This window comes from Calidris pugnax, unplaced genomic scaffold (genome assembly GCF_001431845.1).
Source record: "Calidris pugnax isolate Ruff unplaced genomic scaffold, ASM143184v1 scaffold8, whole genome shotgun sequence".
Lineage (NCBI taxonomy): Eukaryota > Metazoa > Chordata > Aves > Charadriiformes > Scolopacidae > Calidris > Calidris pugnax.
Window position 1 is genome coordinate 13,322,238 of NW_015090830.1, and position 21,154 is coordinate 13,343,391.

Genomic DNA, 21,154 nt, shown 5'->3' on the forward strand with positions numbered 1-21,154 from the left:
GTTACAGAAGCAAGTGGTATCTTTTCTAAGCTGACCGATGTGCTGCCCTTTAGGTTCTGATCTGCGCTCAGTGAGACGGGGAAACGAAGCAGGGAACTGGAGGAGGACCCAGATGCTGCCTTTGAAATTGCAGCTAGTTCCTCCCAGCAGCATTCCTCAGGGAGCACATGATGGGCATGTGTCAACCCCCGTGACTCAAAAGATGAAACGCTCCACTAGCCCAAGCGGAACGGGTCACAACTGGAGCTTTGGTGTGGTGATTCAGAAAAGCACTGGAGTGTCCTTTGCTTGGCGAGCCGTGTGGCACAAGGCAACAGGATGCACGGACAGGCCCAGGGCCTGCTGAAGGCTGCCCATCCCAGCCAGGGATTCAAGGCCTCATGTCACGGGAGAGGAGAGGAGAGGAAGCGGTTGTTAGTACAAAGTCCGGCAGCACCACAGCTGCAACCTCCAAACAGCTGACTGCTGTTGGGATTTGCTCCGTGCAGGATGAAAACATTACAATCAAACACATTTTTAAATGCAAGAGTCCAGCTTGAGAGACCGATGCAAAAAAGCCTTGTGAAAACATCTCAATGACAATTTTATTGCATCGTTATAGCAGAGCTGTTACATCTGGTGATCAATATACACTTCAGCACCTTGTGGGACAGTCACGTTGTGGACCGGTCACCTCTTCAGCACGCAAAGCCCAGTGTCCATCCCTTGCTGAAGCTCCTGCTCTCCGGCACAGTCCCAGAGCTGACTTCACACCAACGTGGCAAGAGCCTGGATGTTGTGGGAGCTTTCAGAGGTCCTGTGCACGGCACGGGGCTTTCTGATGCTTCTGTCTCTAATGCTGCTTTTGGGGCTGTGCTGAGCCTTGGCCGCGTGGCTCTGGAAGGCCTGGACGGTTCGGATAGCCAGGATGCAGACCACGAAGCTGGCAAAGTACAAGCAGGCAGCGGCCACACCGAAAAGGCCGACGGCCGCGTCGCCGCCCTGGACCACGCAGTTCATGGAGGTGTAACCCCGGCGGGCGTACAGCCTCTCGCGCCTCTTGCACACCTCCGTGGAGTTCACCCGGCTGACAAAATGCAGGTAGAGGCCAACGGCCGCGACGTACAACACGCCGGCCAGCAGGTTGAAGGCGCACTCGCCCGCCAGCAGCCCGACCCTGAGCTGCTGGATGGGTTTTGCCCCCACGACGAGGAAGACGAGGGTGAGCGCGGCTGCTGTTAAGCTGAAGGCCACGCCGCCGTACACGCAAGGGGCTCTCATCTGGGTGAACTGCATGTCCAGCTCCCGCACCTCCCGCAGCTCCGTGCCCTCAAAGGGGCTATAGGCTGAATTCAGGTTGAAGGACCCAAAGCCGCCGAGGGAGGTGAAACCTGCGACAGAGGCCTGGGCAGCGCCCACACAGATCAGCACCAGGAGGTTAACCGTGATTTCCACAAACTTCAAAATGCCTGCGAGGAGCAGAAAGATGGGAAAAGCTGTTAAAATCACATCTTGGGCAAACTGGGGGTGACAGAAGTACACCACGACCATAGCCGGAGAGCACTATCACTGAGACAGTCCTCCTGGCTACAGCTACAGAAGAGCATGGCTTCATATATATATATATATTAAAAAAAAAAAACACGAAGCACGAGCTCTCGTGGGTACATTTCAGAGGTTGGGCAAATTACTTTTTTTAATTTGTCAGTGTGCTTGATAAATGGGTCTTCATGCGGAGAAAGAAATCCATAAAAATTTTACTTTGCTTGTGCGGTTGCCAAGGCAAGTGCACAGTGATTGTATTTTGGCCTGTAACTACTTGGCATAAACACACCGAGCAAGAAATATCCAGTATGAACAAAATCCTGAGGTTAAAGCTGACAAAAACCTAGAAGCTTCTAACGGCTTAAAATATTGTGCAAGTTATTTAGGTCCTTTAAAATGTGTTTACTGCTTTAACTTACACCCTTTTTTTTTTTTTGTCTTTCTAAGTGTTTGTTAATTTAAACTTATTATCTAACCAGATGTGACTTTCACTTCATCACCTTCAGAGATAAAAATCTCTTCATAAATCTGAAGCAGAAGTCCCTGACTGCACAGAAAACAGGAGGAGGGGAAGGAGACAAAAATCACCTTATATGCAGAGGTAAATTCAGTGAATTTTATACTGGTTTGCATGTTCCATGCTCCTTGTTCAGAAGCAAGCCTATGACTTCTGAGCTCTTCTCTTCTTTTTCTTACATTACACTACTGATAAAGATGACCAAGGTTTTTTAAGAAAAAAAGAGAAAAAAAGTGGATAAATGACTTCTTTTTGTGGTAGTTGCCTTTCAGGAGAGGTGCAGCATCTGTTAGATAAATCTGATTATTCTGTGACAGCTCACTAGGGGTCAGACTAAGATTAGTAAACATGACGGATGTTGAAGCCCAGCCTAGCTAGAGCTGCCTATTTGGGAAATAAAAACCCCTAGCGTATCACGCGTGTTGCTCCTCAAGTTCTGAAGCTAATTACAGGATTGTGAATCTTATTATTCCATTGCAGTCTGACAGCCAAGACCATAAGATGCGACACAGTGGTCTTGTATTTGTCTTTAAAGTAGGGCAGGCTCTGTGGTTTGCATAGAGACTTTCATTTTATGCTGCTAACATTGATCAGCACAGCGTTTTCCTCTTGAGCTGCTGTCAAGGCTGCATGGGCTGGAGAAGAATGGGCTGCAGCAGCACACAAGGGAATTAGACAAATTCCTCTCTTGTGCTGCCAGATGCTTCTAACAAAAGCAAGCCAGTGACAGCCACCATGAAGGATGATCGGATATTCCCGTTCTGGCCCTTCTTATTCCCTCCAGAGGGCTGAGGTAATGAGCACCTTCCTGCTGCCACTTGTCCTTCACAGGAAGGTGCTTGGAATGGTTTGACAAGGGACTTCAGGAGTTCCCGCTTCCCCCTGTACCCAGACTGGTCCCCTCGTGTCTGCCAATGCAGCTGTAGGGAGCTACTGAGCCCATTGACATCATGGCCTTGCAAACCACCCCAGAAGCACAAAGGAGAGCAGTGACAATGGCGGTGACACCTGGGAACAGAACACCTGAGGCTCAGCGTGTTTCTGTGTGTGTGTGTGTGCATATACACACAAGTGCACACTTATACAGATCTCACGTCCTAAAAATAATTAGGTAGAGCAGGCAGAGAAGACAAAATGCTCTTGTTGAGGAAGAACTAAGCGTGCAGTTCTATGTAAGTGTTCTTCAGAGGTGACGCTGATTTCTGCCTGACAACATGCCTTTTCCTTGACCCATCCGCACAACCCTTTCTGTGAAGCAGGGCAATAACCACACCGGTTACCAAATCTGTTCAGGAGGCTTCAAATATTTCAAAGGAAATATTTGTGAAGCAGAACATAAAGAGAAGGTTAAGTCTTGGTCCATGGGACAGTATTTGCAACTCCTAGTATCAGATTCAAACAATGCAGCCAAGCGACCCAATGTTTTTAATGGGTACAGAGCCATCACTGTTCAAAATATTTTGAAAGAGTAATAGCTGTACAGGACACTCACTGGAACTCCGTCAGATATTTTTTGTCTGCTCAGTTGAGCTCTACAATATGCCTTCCAAATACAGGGAGTCAACTTAGGTCCTCAGGGCCCTTGGACCCTGGGTTGGACGCAGAAGGCCACTTCCCTTTTTAAGGGCTGACTACGGATTTCATAGATGCTCCATCAGGAAGTGGTTCTTACAAGTCTACAGGGAGGAAAGACCATTTGATTAAGGGAAACATAAATTTTTAATATGTTTGGGAACTTGAAAGTTGGGAATTCATGACCAGTAAGATGTCTTCAGAATTTCCTTTTCATCTACGACTGGTGGGGCACTCTGACCCACCGGGCACCAACTTTTCCTGTACATCACATATACAGGAGCTTTAGGAAGGGCAATTTTCTGGTTGTCAGCACCTGCTGCGAACCTCTCTGCGTTTATAACTGACCTCAATCCTCACTGATGCTACTCCAAAACTTCCTATGTATTCACACAAATTCTGTATGCAACCCCTTAACCTCACTGAGCTGATTGCTGGTACCACAGTAGGGCTGGCAGAATGTGTCTCTTTGCTCATGGGATGACAAATATGATCAATGTAGGCTTCCTGTATTTTTAATTGCAGCAGTAGATACATTGAAAAACATGCATGCTTGAAAAACTTCCTTAGACAGGACATTCAGGTTGGACAGGTTTTGTATGTACCAGTACAGTTTTCGCACACGCCTGCTGTAGAATTGAGTAAGGAAACAATGGAGAGAGGTTCATTAGCAGTTACTCCACCAGCTATTCGCACCACGTGGATAAGCTTTGTTTAAACAGAAGTGCAATAACAAAGCCTCCTGCATTAAAGAAAATCCTAAAATGATAATCAGTCTGCAGAACCAAGCTGTGAGTTGCAGGTCTACGATGAGAGCCAGCAGGGTTTGTGAAAGTAGCAGACAATTAGAGGAAATCCCTAAGGCCTTGTACAATCATCAGGGCTTTGATGGAAACATTACGCCCTGTAACTGTGTTCAGATCTGACCTGAGCACCCCAAAAGCCTTATGCGACCTTGATCTGTGATAGTTACAAGCCTGATACCCAATCCTACTGTATTAGTATAAAAAGGATGGACAGATGAAAAATAAGGGATAAAAGGACATTTATGATTTGGACCTTGGCTCTGCCTAGGTATGCTAACACACACATACACCTGCAGTGACCTGTGTCAAGCAGCGTACTGCTGGCAGAAAGGGCTGAGTTAAAAGCCACATTTCTGAGTCTGTGCGGCCATCCCCGCTTTCACAGCCCGGTTAGCTACGTCATCTTAAAATTACAGCTGCAGAAACTAGACGCCAAAAGGTCTTCCCAAGTGGAAGTTACTTATCTCTACAGTTATTCCCAAATCCCATGCAACAATGAACGCATTGCAAGATTTGACTGTAAAATGACAGGAGGTCTGAAAATCCCAGGACTCCACTGGTTTGATTCCTTTCTCAAGTTTGAAATCTTGGGACCTATCTAAAATGCTACTGATTTGTATTAAAATTATGACAGTGCACAGTTGGCTCTGGAAACTGACCCTCTCCTTACTAAGCAAGTAATGAGACTAAAGTCTGAGCTCGTGAATTTCCATCTGCTTTCCCATACTTCCTTCCCGCACCTCTTTTTGGTGCTGATGGTGAGCAGAACAGCTGCAACTTAAAAGACAGTGGGTTGCCAGAGCTTTCCAGGGAATTGTTTCCATAAAAATCTAAATCTGCAACGGATAGTAACTTCTATGTTAGCTGCTAGTTACTAGTACTTGCTAACTTTATTTCAACCTGATCTTTTTTGCCGTGAGTAGGCTTCCTGCTATAACAACCAGCAGCCTTCCAATTTATACTGCTAAACTGCTATTCACTTTTTCTTTCCCTTCTACTCCAGGCGCACACTGGGCTATTCCCATGGTGTTAACCCACTGAGCAATGGTTTTGTCTTCTCTCAAAAAATGGTTTTGTCTTTTTGGGCTCCAATGTCCGGTGAAGCAGCCAGGTGGGCTGTTAGGAGCACAGGTCCACAGGCAGCTGCCCTTACTCTAACAGTTCCTACACCTGGCTGGGCAGTCATCACTTTTCTCACCTGCCCAGTAATAACTCCAGCCTAGCATTACAACCTTCCAAGAGCTGTTTTAATAAATTAAAATAGCAGGAAACTATTCAACTCTTTTTTTTTTTCTTTTTGTGTGTGCGCGCTGCTGTTTTTTCCTGCAACTTTAGCAACTTGAAGTGACTCACAGAGTATGTGATGAGCAATCGTGCTGGCATGAGTTTAGCAGGGAAAACAAAACAGCCTGGACCAGAGAGGGACCAGAAACTCTCCTGTTCAGGTGAGATGAGCCGTTAAATCTGCACACTCTGCCTCATAAAACTACACTGTGGCTGACTGTGTGGTACCCAGTAACTCAACTGAGTGTTCCAGTCTGGTGCGTTGGAAGGCAGGAGGAAGCTTTTTCATCCAGGCAGTGCAGTGGGATGGCCCCGGTGTTCAGGTGTCAGGGTGACAGTGTGTGTACCTACGTGTCTACATAACACACAACGGTTAAATCTTGTTTGTTCCTACGTTTCTGAGGCTGACAAGAATCAATCTGTAGGACAGTCAGTTCTGGCTGTTTCTGCTGAACTCGCCCTGACCCTACGAGGGCCTGACTAATAGAAGCAGCCTTCAGAGTGTCTCCCTCCACTGCCTCTTGGCACAGCAGTTACTTTTTTCCTCCCTTGACTGCACATGGACTCTTTCTCCTGTCTCTTTTGCTATCATTCTTTCTTCTTAACATCCCTGTGTACTTCTAAGATATTTTATCTTTGGCTTTCTCCATTGTAGCTCACTTTCTCCCTCTGCTTCCTTTGCAGGCCAGGTACCAGTGGGACCCAGCTGGCAGCCCCAGATGTGCCCCACTGCCCCTCTCAGACACCTCCACCCCAGGGGCAGGGCAGCCGTGGAGGGAGCAGCACAGGTCAGGGACACCTGTGTCACATCCCATGAGGGGCACTCTAGGAGAAGGGAAGAGACAAATTAGAGGCTACAATACATCATTCTCCCAGCCTTTCTTACTCAGGGCTATCTTTCAGGGCTTTTTTTCCCAGTTTGAGTAGCTTTCTGCTTTTCAGAGGTAAGTTTTTTTTAGTTTTTTTTCCCCCCAAAAGGAGCAGGCAAGTATTTTGACTTATAGTGACTTACAAAAGCAGCAGTCAGTCCTGAAAAGGATCTCAAATGCTGAACTTCTCTTGCCAGGGCAGGTTTAGCATTCCCCAGAGAGTAAAGGCACAGCTCAATGCGCAGCTTTGGTCACCTCTCTGCTAAACGGAGTCAGTGGCAGGAGGAATAGATAAGGAGAAAGGGAGTGAAAAAGTGAAAGAAAGAGGGGTTTTGTTTTGCTCTTGGACAGGGAGAAAAATGTGACAGAGGGAGGAATGAAAACAGTGGAGGACAACTGAACGAGGGAAATGAAATGGAGACAACAGTCACAATAGATTATAAATATTAGATCTGGATGCAAAGTACTAAAACATCCTGCCAACGACGTTATTCCGCTTATGTATACCAGTAGAAAGCAAACTCTTACTGAAACCAGTAGCAGGAATTCAACCAACTTCACTGATGCAGGATCAGGGCAATAGACGGCTTTGTCGTAAACAAATCCCCTCCAAGCCCCCACCCCACCATTGTTTTTGTAGGTCTCTGTGTTCCTCAGCCAGCGGTGGGATTTAGCTTTCACTGAGTTATGCTAAAATCTCCCTAATGGAGTAATGTTCAAAGGCGGAAAAAAACACAACCCAACCCTAAAACACAAGAGTTAGGCAATGTAACACCAACGGTTATTCACTGAATTTTGGCTTTTCAAAGGACCCAAGGGAACTCCATACTAAGAGCCAATCGCATTTAAATGGCACGTAAGTGCCCAACACATTTATGCTCCTTTGAGATACCCGTCTTACTGGAAATGGATGGAAAAATACTTAAAAACTGGGAAAATTAAATGATTTATGTGCTCTAGAAAGAAGCATTATTATTATCTTTTAATAAGTTGTCCCTCTAGTCAAGATAATCACTCCATTAGGAAATCTCAAAGGATGACCAGCCTTGTTTTTAATGATTCAGAGAAGCCTTATGTTCACAATCAGAGTGCTCCGATCCAAATGTATTGTCCTGTTTTTCCTGTGTATCATCGTCCCTTAAAGAACTACTGTCCCACCTGCTCTAATCCTTCTGCTTAATACCCTCCCATCCTCTAACAGTGCTGTCCAATTTTCACAGGAAAGGGTGGACTTAATTTGTAGAACTACTGCATCAGCCTCTATCCCCATAGAGTTTCCCACCACTGTATGACACTAACATTTACTTGCCATCAAGACACAGTTTCAGAACAACCCAGCCCCTGCCTTGGAACAACAGCTCTGGTTTAACTTTGTTCCCAGTAGTTCCTTAAAGCATCACTTCTAGCATGTTCTTGACCTCTCCTGCTAACCCAGCATGAGTCATCTTCCACAATTTTGGAAAGGGTGAGAAGCAAAAGGTCTTGCGTTAAACTGTAGCGCTTGGCAATAGTGATTTAAATACAATGGCTGCAAAAGGCTGTACATTAATTTGTAGCAGCAGTAGGTCTCTGCATGGTCACCTCAGCATTTCAGGAAATAGCCTTTTTTCTTCCTAACATACCCATCGTTCTTTCAAATAGTAAACAAATATCTCAGTGCTGAAACAAACTTGCAGGAGGTTGTTTTTTTTAAAGGAGTTCAGAAAACAATGAAATACTCTTGTTCCTGATGCCAACTTTCCATAGCCACTCCCTCCGTTTGAACTGAAACTGAGCCGCCTTCAGAAAGTACAAAGATTGGGGTGTTATTGCTCCTTAAGCAATCGCAGTCTGGCTGAAGGTAGGTCAGGTTGGAGGCACCTGTGAACCCGAGCTTCCCACTCCCTTCACCAATTGTGGGTTGTCACACCTGGTGAGCAACATTCCTGACTGGGTGGATTTTTCTCCTTTAAGTGAGCTAAGATCACCTGCTCAAGTGATACAGAGTCAGCCTGCCGTATCGATTAGCTTTGAGAGCCACTTTTTAAAGAGAAGAGGTTATTTTTCTTGGTTCCCAGAATTTGGGTCAGATGTGGGGAAGACAGACCCAGTGGTCTTACGTGAAAGTCAGCGCAACTCCCGTGCTGTACAGCGCAGATTTCCCAGTAGGGAAGCATGGGCTAGAGCCTAGCACAGACCTAACAGCTAACATCAACCTCGCCAGCATCTTCCCCTGCCAACCTAAGTGAGTCTTCTCAGTTGTTGTTCTCCCCTCTCTAAAAACAACAGTGTGCATATTCACACAATGCCAAAAGGGGGGGTGAAAAAAATTCCATATGAAGATGTGGGCAGAGCGAAGTGTCCTATGTTGGCAGGGCAACAGTTTGCTACAGGTAACATCTGGCATCTGCAACTGGTGCAGCTCCCCTGCATGTTTTTATTAAAGAGGTACCTGCTCATGGCCCCTTGTATCTCACAACAAACAGCACTTACCTCCGAGTGAAAGACTTTAACTTCAGAAGAGGAAGGCTACCTGCAGCTCTGCCTCCGTATCTTCTTACTGTGCAATTTTAATTAAGCACTTTGAATAACTGGGATTATTTTAATCTCTACAGCTCTGTCCAATTCCCGCTACTAATATCCTCTGTCTTCACAATTACAAGATTAAAAACTTGATGGCAAATTCAGCCTTTTAGTTACACTGTATTTAAAGCATATTTTGTAACAGATAGGAGGGGGAAGTCATCTAATTACAAGTGAGACGATAGGGGACCTTAGTGCTCCTTTCTTACAGCATGTGTTGAATTTAACTGCCACAGGAACAATGTATGACAGCTTTGAGCACAATTTAAAGGAGCTAAGCATGGGCAGGCTGTAAGGGGCAAAATGTGAAGGTGGTGACTACAAAATACAGCAGATTCTAATTCTATTGGGTGCTTCCACAGAAACGTATTTGTCAATGCTTGTTGTCATCCACAGTTACCTGAACTATGCACATTTAACCACCCTCTGGTGTTTTTGACCATACACAACTGAAGCTACAGAAGGTCTTTTACTTCAGTCCAATGCCTCTTGCAAACCACTGCTCTCCCCCAGCATCCCCACAGCACTGGAAGGGACACCAGTGCTCTGCTCAATATTGTTCCCCTCCTTCTCCCACATCTGAGTTGTGGGGACAGAACAGAGCAACGTAACAGCATCAGTATAACGGTTATGAACAATGGCATAACTCACACCAAGTGTCTACTAGTGCGAACCCTGTGTTTAGGGTCACTTTTTGTCTCAGTATGTTTTTCAGTCTGTAAGTATTTGCCAGCATGCATAGCTACAGGAAAAAAGCTGGACTGTGCTTTGTGAAAACAAAAGGTTATAGATGTTTACATTTGAATTAATGCTGGCTTGTTAATGCATGAATATATCCTGGAGAAAGTCATTGTTACTCCCTAATTCTATTTCCTCCTCCAAATAAATTCAGTTTGATATTTCCTCCTGGCTATGCCTGAAATTGGAGACTTTTCTTGTTGTTACAAACCATAATACTGTCTTTTTCTGAGAGGAAATTGGTCTGAAGGTTTTAACAATTGTGGATGTTAGAATGTAGGCTAAAGGCATGATTGTTTGGAAGCGCCTACAATATGCCTAAGAAATCTGACACTATTCATGGCGCCTCTTTAAGCTGTATTCATGGCAGTAAAGAACAGAGATTCAATTATACTTGCTCCCCCACAAACTGTTTTCTAACCTTTTTAGTTCTATCTCCCTTAAATGCGAAGTGGGTTGAAGAATTTAATAAAAAAAAACCAAACAAACAAAAAAAAAAACCCCCAAAAAATTAGCTCAAAAGTTATGACCAGCACGGTACAATTCTGTACAAGGCAGAAGTGCAGGCATTTCCTGAGTGTTGTACTGACCGAGGATGGGAGGAATTCAGTTTACCTTCACTATGTAAGTAAAACTGAAGGAAGCATTATGCTGGAATTGCAATGCTCCACCTCTTTCACACCGATATACATACCAAAAAGAAAATGAAAAACTATCTATGACCAATTTAAGATTAGCATTTCACTCTTGGGTTTGACTCAGATTTTTTCTCTCTCCTAGGTGAAGGCAGTAGCACGACAGCCAGCTTTGAACACTTCCGTCATTCCCTGTGGTAACAAAAGGCACTGAATCTGGTTCTATTTCCAAAGGACCCGAGGGGGTCCTTTGAAAAGCAAATATGATTACTAATTTAGTTTTTCTACACAGAAGACAGAACTACAGAAAGAGGACAGTATCTCAGTGAAGGAAATACTTTTCACAGCTCTGGTTATTTAGAATTCCTCACCAGTTTGCCCAACTGGTCAACATGCACAGAGACCTTGACTGTATTTGCTGGACAAAAGAAAAAAAAACAAAACACCAAAACAAAACCAAAGCATAAAGTAGTGAAAGCTGTGAAAGTAGAGCAATGCATGGTCAGAAACTAAGGTCCACATTTCAGTTGTTGCTTTGGAAAAGACTGGTACATCCTTTGATTTCCTAGCCTTGTTTAATGCTAGTTATGGTGACTGGGAAGGGGAATTTCAGCAGAGTGCTAATAAAGCACTGGCAAAAAAGAGAGAGATGGTTAAGAAGTATTTACAGGAACTTTTCATGCTGTAAGAAGAGGTAGCTCACATGTACTGACTCCTTAGTAAACAATTCATGTAGCTTTTCACTTATAACATTTACTATGACTGCAGGGAATACAGAATTCTGCAAAACAATTCTAGGAAATTCTGCTAAATCTTGGTACTTTCAAAAATTAAACAGGAGAGTTACACTCTCATAATCTTATCAACCTCCAATATCCTTTCATTTTTTTAAGTAAAAACTGCTAATAAAATGGTTTATTTTCTACATGATCTCTTTTCCCTCCTCCACTGCAAGCTCACACATTAAATTTTTGGAAAATACTGAGCAATACCTGGGGGAGGAGTGGGAATGAAATCATCATCGGCAACTGATGCATCCAAAACTAGGACATTTTGAAAATGTTAATGATGCACTGAAATTATGAGAAGCAAATGCAGGTCAAAAAAACCCCAGCAAGTCACATTAAGCTATCCATAAGTCTAAATGACCAGTGAAACTGAAAACCAAAAATATCTTGCCGCTTCATTTTTCTAAAGCTGTGATAAAATGAGGCATGGAGTTTTCTAGAGCATCTCAGACAAGTTAAAATAATTTAGTACTGTTGAAGAAGAAACTGCTGATACAATTTTGTCACAGATAAAATATCAGTATGACTGTAGCATTAAATATGTTCTACTAACTGTTGTTAAATCCCAAGATGAAAAACAAACTGCATACAAATGCACAGACCATATTTATAAGAGAAAATAGTTCAGCTCAGTCTTCAAATCATTCACATATTCACATATAGGGAAATGTTACAAGCAAATTGAGTGTATTATTTAACTTTCCTTCATGGAGCGAAGATATAATCCAACATTATTTTAATTTACTTCCAACAACTAAACTCTTCATTTGTCTCTCTCTCCTGGAGGACACCGAAAGCCTGTTTACAGACTTTGGCCAAAGACTTGGCACCTAGCTGCAAGTTCCAACTCAGATTGCAATGGGCCTTTCCTACAAAAAAGGTGAGAAAGCTCATTGTCCTGGAAAAATAAAAACTTTTAAGGAGTAATGGATATTTTAGTGCCTTTTTTTTTTTTTTTCCCATTTATGGGAACCAGTTTACTGAGTGTTAAGGCTGCCCTCCTCCCACATTAATGCTCATTTCTCTGCTTGTTGTAGTCAATTCCTAGCTATGAAAAAACCAAGTTATTTCTCAAGAGCTGTTTTATTGGATTCATGTCCATAAAATAGTTTTGTCTCCCGCAGTGTTGCTTTATAAAAATGTATCAGTGATGATGACTGGATTAAATCCAGAGTTGATAAAAAGTCTGAGAAGAATGTGTCAGAAATAAACTACCATCAAAGCTTCAACAGCCATCTTTAAATTGCCTACAGATGCAAATTATTTTATTCCTAAATCCCAAAAGTTAACTCTTGCTGCACAACCTGGGTGATTACACACATGACCTAATCTGATGCTCTCTATGCATACCCTGGAGATGCACTGTCAAGTATCTAAATATCTCTATAAATCTTGCCTTTAGATGCCTAAAACATGCTAGTAACCCACAGTTATGCCATTCATTAACTCTCCTAGTCTGTTTTTTTTTTGTTTTTTAATATTTGCTTAGTTTTACTTTGTTGTGCTTCTAAATACAGAAACTGAACCCAAAACAAGTCCTTGGAAGGAGAGGGGTGAATGGCAGGCAATAAGAATCTCACATACCTCTTGTCGTGCATACCTTTGAACACTTCATTGAGAAGGTTTCCTTGGGAGGATAACGGTCTGGTGGTGGGCCAAAATATTCCCGTCCTGTTTCTGAGATTTTAGAGTAAGGGTCTGAGCAAACAGTGGAAGTCTTTGAGCGCTGGCCACCTCGGATGTCTTCTGTTGATCTAAAATGAAGTGAACAATTAAGGTAAATTAATTAGATTGTGTTCTCTTCTGAACACTAGAACATGAGAAACTGGCAGAGGCTCCTGTTAGCAGAAGCAGATTGCCTGCTTCACAGGTATCTGATCTTATTTGCTTGAGTGTTTTGAAAGCAAATATCCCCAATACTTGCATAAATCCATGTTTACAAAGATATTTGCACTTGATCATTGTTATTTTGGAAAACTGTTTACTCTCTGAGCAGGCTGGCTGAATTGTTTAGGTTACCTGCAAAAGGTAGCAAGGAGGAGGGTGTGGGGAGAGTTCCTGTTCCCATAAAAACCAGTAACAGCTTTGCATGAGAATCAAGCATTTCTAGCTAGTCCATAGCAGCCCAGAGAATACAAATGTGAAATATTTTCACAAAATAAATGTGTGAAGTGGCAAACTATTTAATGGGTAGTGTTTTGTCAAGTTTGTACTTCCAATTACCATGTCCCACAAAGACGCCTTGTAAAAGGATGAAAGCTATACAATCTTTATCTGTTTCTTTTAAAAGCGGGGAAAAAAGTTGCCTATTTAAATATTTCTCTTTTTTTTTTTTTCAGGTCTTTGATGATATTTCAAGAGGAATCTAAAATCAACCCAAAAAATCAATTTCTTTTGTCTCCAATTAGACTCATCATTTGTATACTTCAAAATGGAATAATCCGCTTCACTGCAATGACATACAGCTCTACACGTGAAGCCCGACAATTTTTAAGGTTGGTGAGATTTAGATTATTTTATGGGAAAAGTGCCATTTTCCCTTTTTAAACTGAGCTAACACTCAGGTTAAAAGAAACATTAACTTTAAATTGGTTTGTGTCTGGTCTAATCTAAATGTTCTCTCTCATCTGAAGGAGAATTGGAGCTTGCCTTTTTCAAGGTACAGCTGGATGATTTTGTTATTAAAGGGTATTTTAAGTCTCATCAGCATTGTTATTTTTAAAAGTCTTCTTCCTATTCAGTTTTTATCTTGAATTTCTTATCCACAGATCAGCATTTTCAACTGTAGTTTTGTTTCCTAGTATCACTGCACTTCACTAAGGTTTATCTTCATCCAATTCCAGACTCAACTTAAAATATTATCTCATTCGTCCACATTAAATCATGTTCTTTGTAGTTTTTACATTTTAATTAAGACATTCAATAACAAGACCAATGCTAACATCTCCTCCTGTAGTTGCCAACAGCTCTATTTGGTATTTGGCCGAAACTTTTCTGATTTTTCTGACCTTTGTCCTGTGTCTTGTGCAACCACCAAAGCATCCTGCGCAGCTGTGTCACATAAATTAAATAAGCTGTGTGATTTATAAGACTTTCAGTTAACTTGAAAGCAATCCCTTTGGTACTTCTGATGCAGCTGCTTCTCTCTATTGCATCCTGCTACTTGCCAGAAAACAAAGCAAAACAAAAAAACCAAAACACCCTCTCCCCCTCCCCCCCGCAATGTTCAGCAACAGAGTACAATTAAGAAAAAAAAAATTACTTCTTTTAGATGGTTCTTTTTTCTCACAATGGCCTATTCTGGCCATCTTTCCTCCTGTTCTCCTTCAGGACTGTCCAGTTCAGGATAATACAACTCATTCTCCTCAGCAATGAGACAGAGCTTGCTATAGGAGTTTCTGACAGAAATGCACTTGGAAAGAGAAATGCTCTGGCTAGAAAATCTTGCTCATAAGGGATGAAAGCATTAGGCACCCAAATTCCAGCTTCCATGAAACTCTCTCCATCTATTCCATTATAATATCTGGAGATCTTTTGGTCCGTCAGCCTAAGTCTTCACCAAAATATTGAAATTTCCTTGCAAAAGCAGATGGCTTTGTCATAAGGGTTAAGCAGCAGAAATGCTGTTAGGTTAAGTCAAACTCCATCAAAATAACTGACGAAAAAGGTTTTTCGATTAGCTGGAGTAAGGGCTGGTGCACCCCAGATTCTTGGCTTGACTCTAAGAATTATCCCCATGGCTGTTACCGATCTGTAGCTGCAGCTTCCCTTCCTCTAATCCTCCATGGATACAGGAATGGTCTCTTGGCCTTTACGGTCCTTCCACCAATTTTCAGTCTACGTGCCCAGTCATTTAACAGCAAAAAAAAGAAGTCCAGGGAAGTGCTTTACTAGGAGGTGGTGGTTTAATATATAGCTGTACTTTCAGACATTGTTTTCATTATGCTATATATGAAAAAAAAAAGCGAAAATCCAACCCTTTTTTTCTTCTTTTCTATCCACAGTGCAATTAATACATCTCTGGCATTTGTTGCTCTCGCTTCTATTATGTTCAAGATAATTGAACTATATTCCCCTTCCTGATCTCTACTTTTGCTAAAGACAGTCATTTAGCCTCTGAGGATGATTCTTAGGCTGACCTTTGTTCCCATTTCTCTCCAATTTTTCATGATTTAAGAGGGACAGAAAAAAAATTCGTTAGCTATTTTCATAATCCAACAGGATTACCACCATCCAAATGTTTTATTAGCCGTATGTTACTTAGCCATAAGTAGTCCTTGTCCACACAGTGCTCTTCACTAACTGCTTTTATTCTCATCCTGGTTTTCTTGCTAAAATGCATGTTATCATGGAATACTTCAGCTTTTCAATAATCTTAATTATATTTATTTCCTCTCCCTCTTTGCCTCAATTCTTAAATTGCCCAACAATCATGCTCCTGGAGACTAAACAGGAGCGATGAACACCTTTCTGCCATGGCCAATTTGCCAGGGTTGTTTAGAGCTACAGACCTCTCTCTTACAATGCAGATGCTGGCACGCACACAAAGGGAAACAGCCTACGCTCACTTCTACGATGCTGTAGGTTAGCCAGGCTGAAAGGAGACGTGTAATAGCCAAACAGTTTATTTGTGACTCTAAGACTTCTATTAGTTGATTTGCTTATTGTGCTGATAGGCGCTCACCCACTATCAAGTGTTGCAAACTGCCTTAGACACTTAAACAACTACTCATTCATTGACTGAGACTACTGAAGTTAATTTCCTTTTGGATTAATAGGAACTTGTTCACAGCTGAACAACCTGAGAGTTCAGTAAATCCCTGTGCTGCTCTCAGTCACATAACATTCTCATTTAAGCAATGCATACTTGGCAAGCCTTGGCTTGCTGTCACCTGGTGACCAGCCTCTTCAGGAACTGTACCAAGACACACGGTCACACTTCACCTATTTCATCAGGCAACCCCTTGAAATTCACATCTCTGGCTGTGCCACACAGCCTACCTTTCTGCCTACCTCTTGAGCTCAATACAGAGAAAAAACTTAAATTTCCAAGTGTGAAATAGCTCCCTGAAACCAAATGTGGCACGCTCATGCTTCATAATTTCAAGGGTGAGTAAATGCTTTCTCTACTCCTGTAATATGAAGGTTTAAAATAAAGTACACAAACAGGAAGACGGACATTACAGACATGCTATACTATGTTTCTTCAAGGTGCTAAAGACATACCGTGCATTGTATGGGTATGGTTTTCTCGTTCTTCTGTCTTCTTCGTATCTATCAGATCCATAATTCTCATGGTGCCTGTATTGCTTATCTTGGTATTGTCTCCCGGCATGAGACATCTTGCTTCTTACATGTATTCTTTCTTTCTAAAATAACTTCCTGAGCCAGAGAAACAAAACTGGTTAATTTTATAGCTCTACTTAGTTATTCATTGACCAGCACTCACATCCATTTCATGCCGATTGAAGACTTAGTACAGACTTCCTTAAGAAGCAAAGGAAGTAAACCCCTTTAAACTACAAGTAAAGCAACTTCATTAAAGAAGGAAGTTTTTCTTTACATTTTCCTATTCATCCAGTAATTGTAACGTTTCAAAAATTCGACGTTTATTGCACGTGGCTGATTTACTAGGTCTGCTCTGACTCTCCTACCTTTGCTGCAAGGACGAGGCACAGCGTCCACTAAGAGCATGAGTCTGGGCTTCACCGATTTTTGTCTCTTTCGGGGAAGCAGGAAACCCAGCACACCCTCCAGTCACGCTTGGCAGGAGCCTGCACACAGCTGCCACCCAGGGCAGGGACAACCCGGCTGTGGCCTCTGCGCTGGGAGTTCCCCGGGGGTAAGGAGAGGCAGCACCCCACATCGCCCGCCCTTTGGACACACGGTAGGTTCCAAGTTTGCAGGGAGACACATCCTTGATAATTTGATATTAAATACCACATGGGTGTTATGCCTTGAAAGTGCCTTTACCCTTTCAGGTGCAGCACGCTTAAGCTCGCACCTGTAAAAGGCAGTTTAAGCAGCCAAGCAACCTGTATTCTCATTTGCCTTCGTGGCAGCCCTTCAGCTTTGCTGCACAAGTGCCTCCAGCCGATTTAATTTTGACTGATCAGGCCGAAGACTCGCTGAAGGGCTCACGTATCCCAAGGGTGTCACTAAAGACAACAAAATTAGTATTTTATTTGTTTACGGCCTCAGCTCCTCTGCCCCGGGCAGAAGCCGTTTACCGGGCAGCAGCCCCGCACCTTTCCCCAGGGCCGCCTCCTGGCGCCGGTCCCGCCGCCTCAGCGCCACCACAACAACCCCGAAGTCCCCTCTGCCCCCCGGCCTGAGGCCCGCCCGCCCAGCCCAGGGGAAGGAGCTTCGCTGTCCGCCCCCCTGCTCCCAGTGCACCCTCGGCACCCCGCGGGCCACGGCCCGCCGCCCCTCACCTGAGGGGAGCGCCCCGCTCCGGCCCGCCCCGCAGCAGCTCCCGGGAGGCGCCGGGCCCGCCCTCCGCCTCCCCCGGCCGCCCACCTCTCTCCGCCCCGCGGCGGCCCGGCCCCCGGCTCGGGTGGTGCCCGCGGCCTGCGCCGCGCCCCGGGGGCGATGGCGGCGGGGGGAAGGAGGGGTGCTGCCTCCCGCCCGACCGAGGGGAGAGCCGGGGTCTGGGAGCCTGGGACAACCTGGGCTGTTGTTTAATTTAATAAAATGAGGTCACTGTGGTGCTGAGGAAGAATCTGGTGAGCGGGGCCCTGAGAGGGTATAAAACTTGGAAGGTTAATAAAGTTAAAATTCAAGGGCCCCACCGGTTGGCTTTTTTTTTTTTTTTTTAAAGCCAACTTCATTAATTTCAGGATGAAATGTTTCACTCAGAGGATGGTGAGGCACTGGAACAGGTTGCCCAGAGAAGCTGTGGAGGCCCCATCCCTGGAGGTGTCCAAGGCCAGGCTGGATGGGGCTTTGAGCAACCTGCTCTGATGGGAGGTGTCCCTGCCCAGGGCAGGGCACTAGATGATCTTCAAGATCCCTTCCAACCCAAACTGTTCCATGATTCCATGATTCTCTGACTCTCAGGGCAGGAAGCTCTGCAATAGGAGATGTAGAGAGGACAGAAGGCAAAAGAAAAAGTGGAGAACTTGCCCCAAGGAGCAAGTGGGTGGGAACAGGTCGTGCCACACTGGATGGGTTGAAAAGGCAGGTAAGCAACTAAACTGTCCACTGGCATAAAACTGCCTTTGAGATAATTGGCTGTTTGAGCACCTGCAGTCTGTTTTTTTTGGTGCTTTGCCAAAAACCTTCCCTGCAGTGGATCTCCAGGGGCTTTGTCTCCTCACTGCCAGCCTGGGATGTTTCAATGTGCTGGTCTCCTCAGGATGCTTTCTGTTGGGGAAATACCTATTTTTGTAGAGACACAGGAACCTGCACTGCAGCAATCAACTGGTTCATTGCTCAGCCTCATGCATAAGGACAACCCATGCCCAGGGAGCAGGATGGTGGTGGTAACGTGGCACTGTGCCTGGCTAAGTTTGATCCTTGGGAAGTTTCCCTAGGCCATGGCACTACCTTGCACAAGAGCTGGGACCAGAACATCCCTTTCCTTCCCAGTGCTTACCCAGCAGCATGGTTGGGGTACTAGTGCTTCTTGAATTTGGGCTTAAGATACGCAACTGTTAGTGCAGGGCTAAATCTGAAATCCCCTTTAAGTAACACACAAGTATCAGAGGAACTGCTGTCCCCAAAACGAGGAGAGACCTACAGGAATCGAGTACTTAAGACATGCGTTCTGTAAATTGCTGGAGTGCAGTAAGACTGTGATTCCCTGCTTGAGCTGAGCTGTGTTAACAGCTTTTGTGGCTGTTTACCATTCTCACCTCGCCTGTATCTCTTCTGCTGGCCCTGGTTTCAGCTGTCCAGTCCATCTTCTCTCTGTCTTGCGCTAACCCTAGTGCTCGCTTTATCACGTAGTAAACCAATTCAGCTTGCTTTCCAGCCAAAACCAATTTACTTTCTTCTGTTTTAGTGAGTGGAATTGGCTTTGTGCTGCAATCAAATGTGCGCTGGAGCAAGGACTTGGCAGAAACATGTGTCCCACCGGGAAGAAACTGGGGGAGGGACAGGGGGAGAGGGCTACCTCTCTTGGCAGCAGCAAGGGGTGAATGTAACTGAAGCCTTAATGTGAAGTTGCAGTTTGAGACACTACTACCTATCTGTTAGTCGCTACGCCTTCTCAGTTTGCGGCTGTCATCCCGCTAGGAAAGGCAGTCTAACAGCAGGAGTGTTTTACTGCTGCATAGTTCTGTTTGTTTCTAGTTCTCACTGTTTCCAATTAAAGGTGGTTTAGGCTAGTTTGGCAGATTTTACCCAGAAGAAGGTTACAGTGCCTGCATGAATTCTGCTCTCATGTCTAGGTGATAAACATTTGGGAAATACGTTCTTCATTTGCATCCAGCAGAGGATGTCTGCTCTTGGTGGGGGGCATGAGGAATCATAGCTCTCTTCAGGTAGGCAGGTTTCATACCAACAGTAAAAAAATCACAAGGAAGCATGGCTGGGAACAGTCTTTTTTGAGTACCTTGACAGCCACTGTCTACAGTATAACTAGTATTATCATTAAAGCATTTGTCTTTATGGCTGAAGGGGTTAGTGTATGGCCATCTGTGGAAGTGAGAGGATACAATTATGAACTGGGTAAGATTCAGTGAAGCTGACAGGCAAGGTAAGTGTTTAAAAAGTGGTTAAAGTCAGTATGGATCCAGGTAGCTGAACTAATGGGGTTGCAGCCAACCCAGAATTACATGGTGAGATTAACATTAAAAACTTAACTATGTGACCAAAGGGATGTTCCCTGGGAACTCACAAAGCGAACACAAGGCATTGAGGTAGTGATTGCTGGAGTTTCCTGTATATGACATAAAAAACAGTGAAACAAGCCTCAGAAAATGGTGCTGAATAGGGAGAAACAGCCAGGGGTAGCAGTAGGAATGTGTCTCTAAGGAGAAAAGAAGTAGAAGGAGCTCATGGAGAGATTGGATATGGTACTGGCTGAACGTGGATGAGAACCATCAAGGAAAAAGATCTCATCACTTGTTCTTACCTTGTTGCAGGTAAAAGGATGCTGTATTGTATGTAAACAGATAGGTTTGTATCAAAGATACACCTGATTCTGCCATCAGTTTCTTCTATTAATAGAAATAACTGTGGGGACTGAATTTTGGCTAGCTGCTGAAGTCTTGAGGGATTGATTTGCAGAAAATGAAGAGTGAACAATTTTGATTTATTTTTTTTTCCCCTGATAATTTACTTGGGTAGATTCCATCTGTGTCTTGGGTCAATGCAGTCCTGGATACTTGCTCCCGTGTAACAAAAAAAACCCCCGAAATCCTAAAACCCATTCTAGGTGTAGGGTACAAGGTGCTGTAGACAGACCTCCAGGGACAGATTTCTCCAGCCAGGCGGGCAGGGCACCACTGGAGTCTGCTCAGTCTGACGGGAACACTAAGCTCCTGAGATCAGCAGGACTAAAATTAGCTTTGGAATGCTTTTTTTTCCTACCCTCTTGGTGTTACTCTTACATGAAATCTGTTGTTTATTGTTATAAACAAGAAGAAAAGAATTTGGGTTGAAGGCTTCCTTTTATTTCTTTTTTTTTTTTTTTTTTAAAAAAATTTAAGAAACCCTAGAAGTAAAGCTGGCCCTGTGTTATGGACTCACTGCTTTCTCTCAAATCCTTCACACCCACCCTGAAATATTTGGGGAGAGCAAGGTGTAAGCTTGCATTTATTAACAATTTGCCACACTTGTCATGGGAAGCTCATACATTTTCTACAGCTGGCCCAGTGCTATTACATGAATTGTGTAACACCTTGAAGGGAGA

The 21,154-nt window shown here is 43.9% G+C and overlaps 1 protein-coding gene across 3 annotated transcripts; it reads right to left on the minus strand.

The window, feature by feature from the left end:
• Positions 1–557: 557 nt before the first annotated feature.
• Positions 558–17,924, minus strand: LOC106887475 (MARVEL domain-containing protein 3-like). 3 transcript variants are annotated; one of them, XM_014941013.1, is made up of 4 exons: positions 17,815–17,924; positions 16,522–16,677; positions 12,880–13,049; positions 558–1,448 (listed from the first exon to the last, which is right to left on the minus strand). In XM_014941013.1, the coding sequence occupies exons 2-4, from the start codon at positions 16,635–16,637 to the stop codon at positions 748–750; spliced, it is 987 nt and encodes a 328-aa protein (XP_014796499.1). In that variant the 5' UTR covers positions 16,638–16,677; positions 17,815–17,924; the 3' UTR covers positions 558–747. The 3 variants fall into 3 exon arrangements, with proteins under 3 accessions (XP_014796499.1, XP_014796498.1, XP_014796497.1); XM_014941012.1 differs by lacking the exon at positions 17,815–17,924 and adding an exon at positions 17,730–17,785; XM_014941011.1 differs by lacking the exon at positions 17,815–17,924 and adding an exon at positions 16,950–17,170.
• Between the last annotated feature and the right edge of the window lie 3,230 nt (positions 17,925–21,154).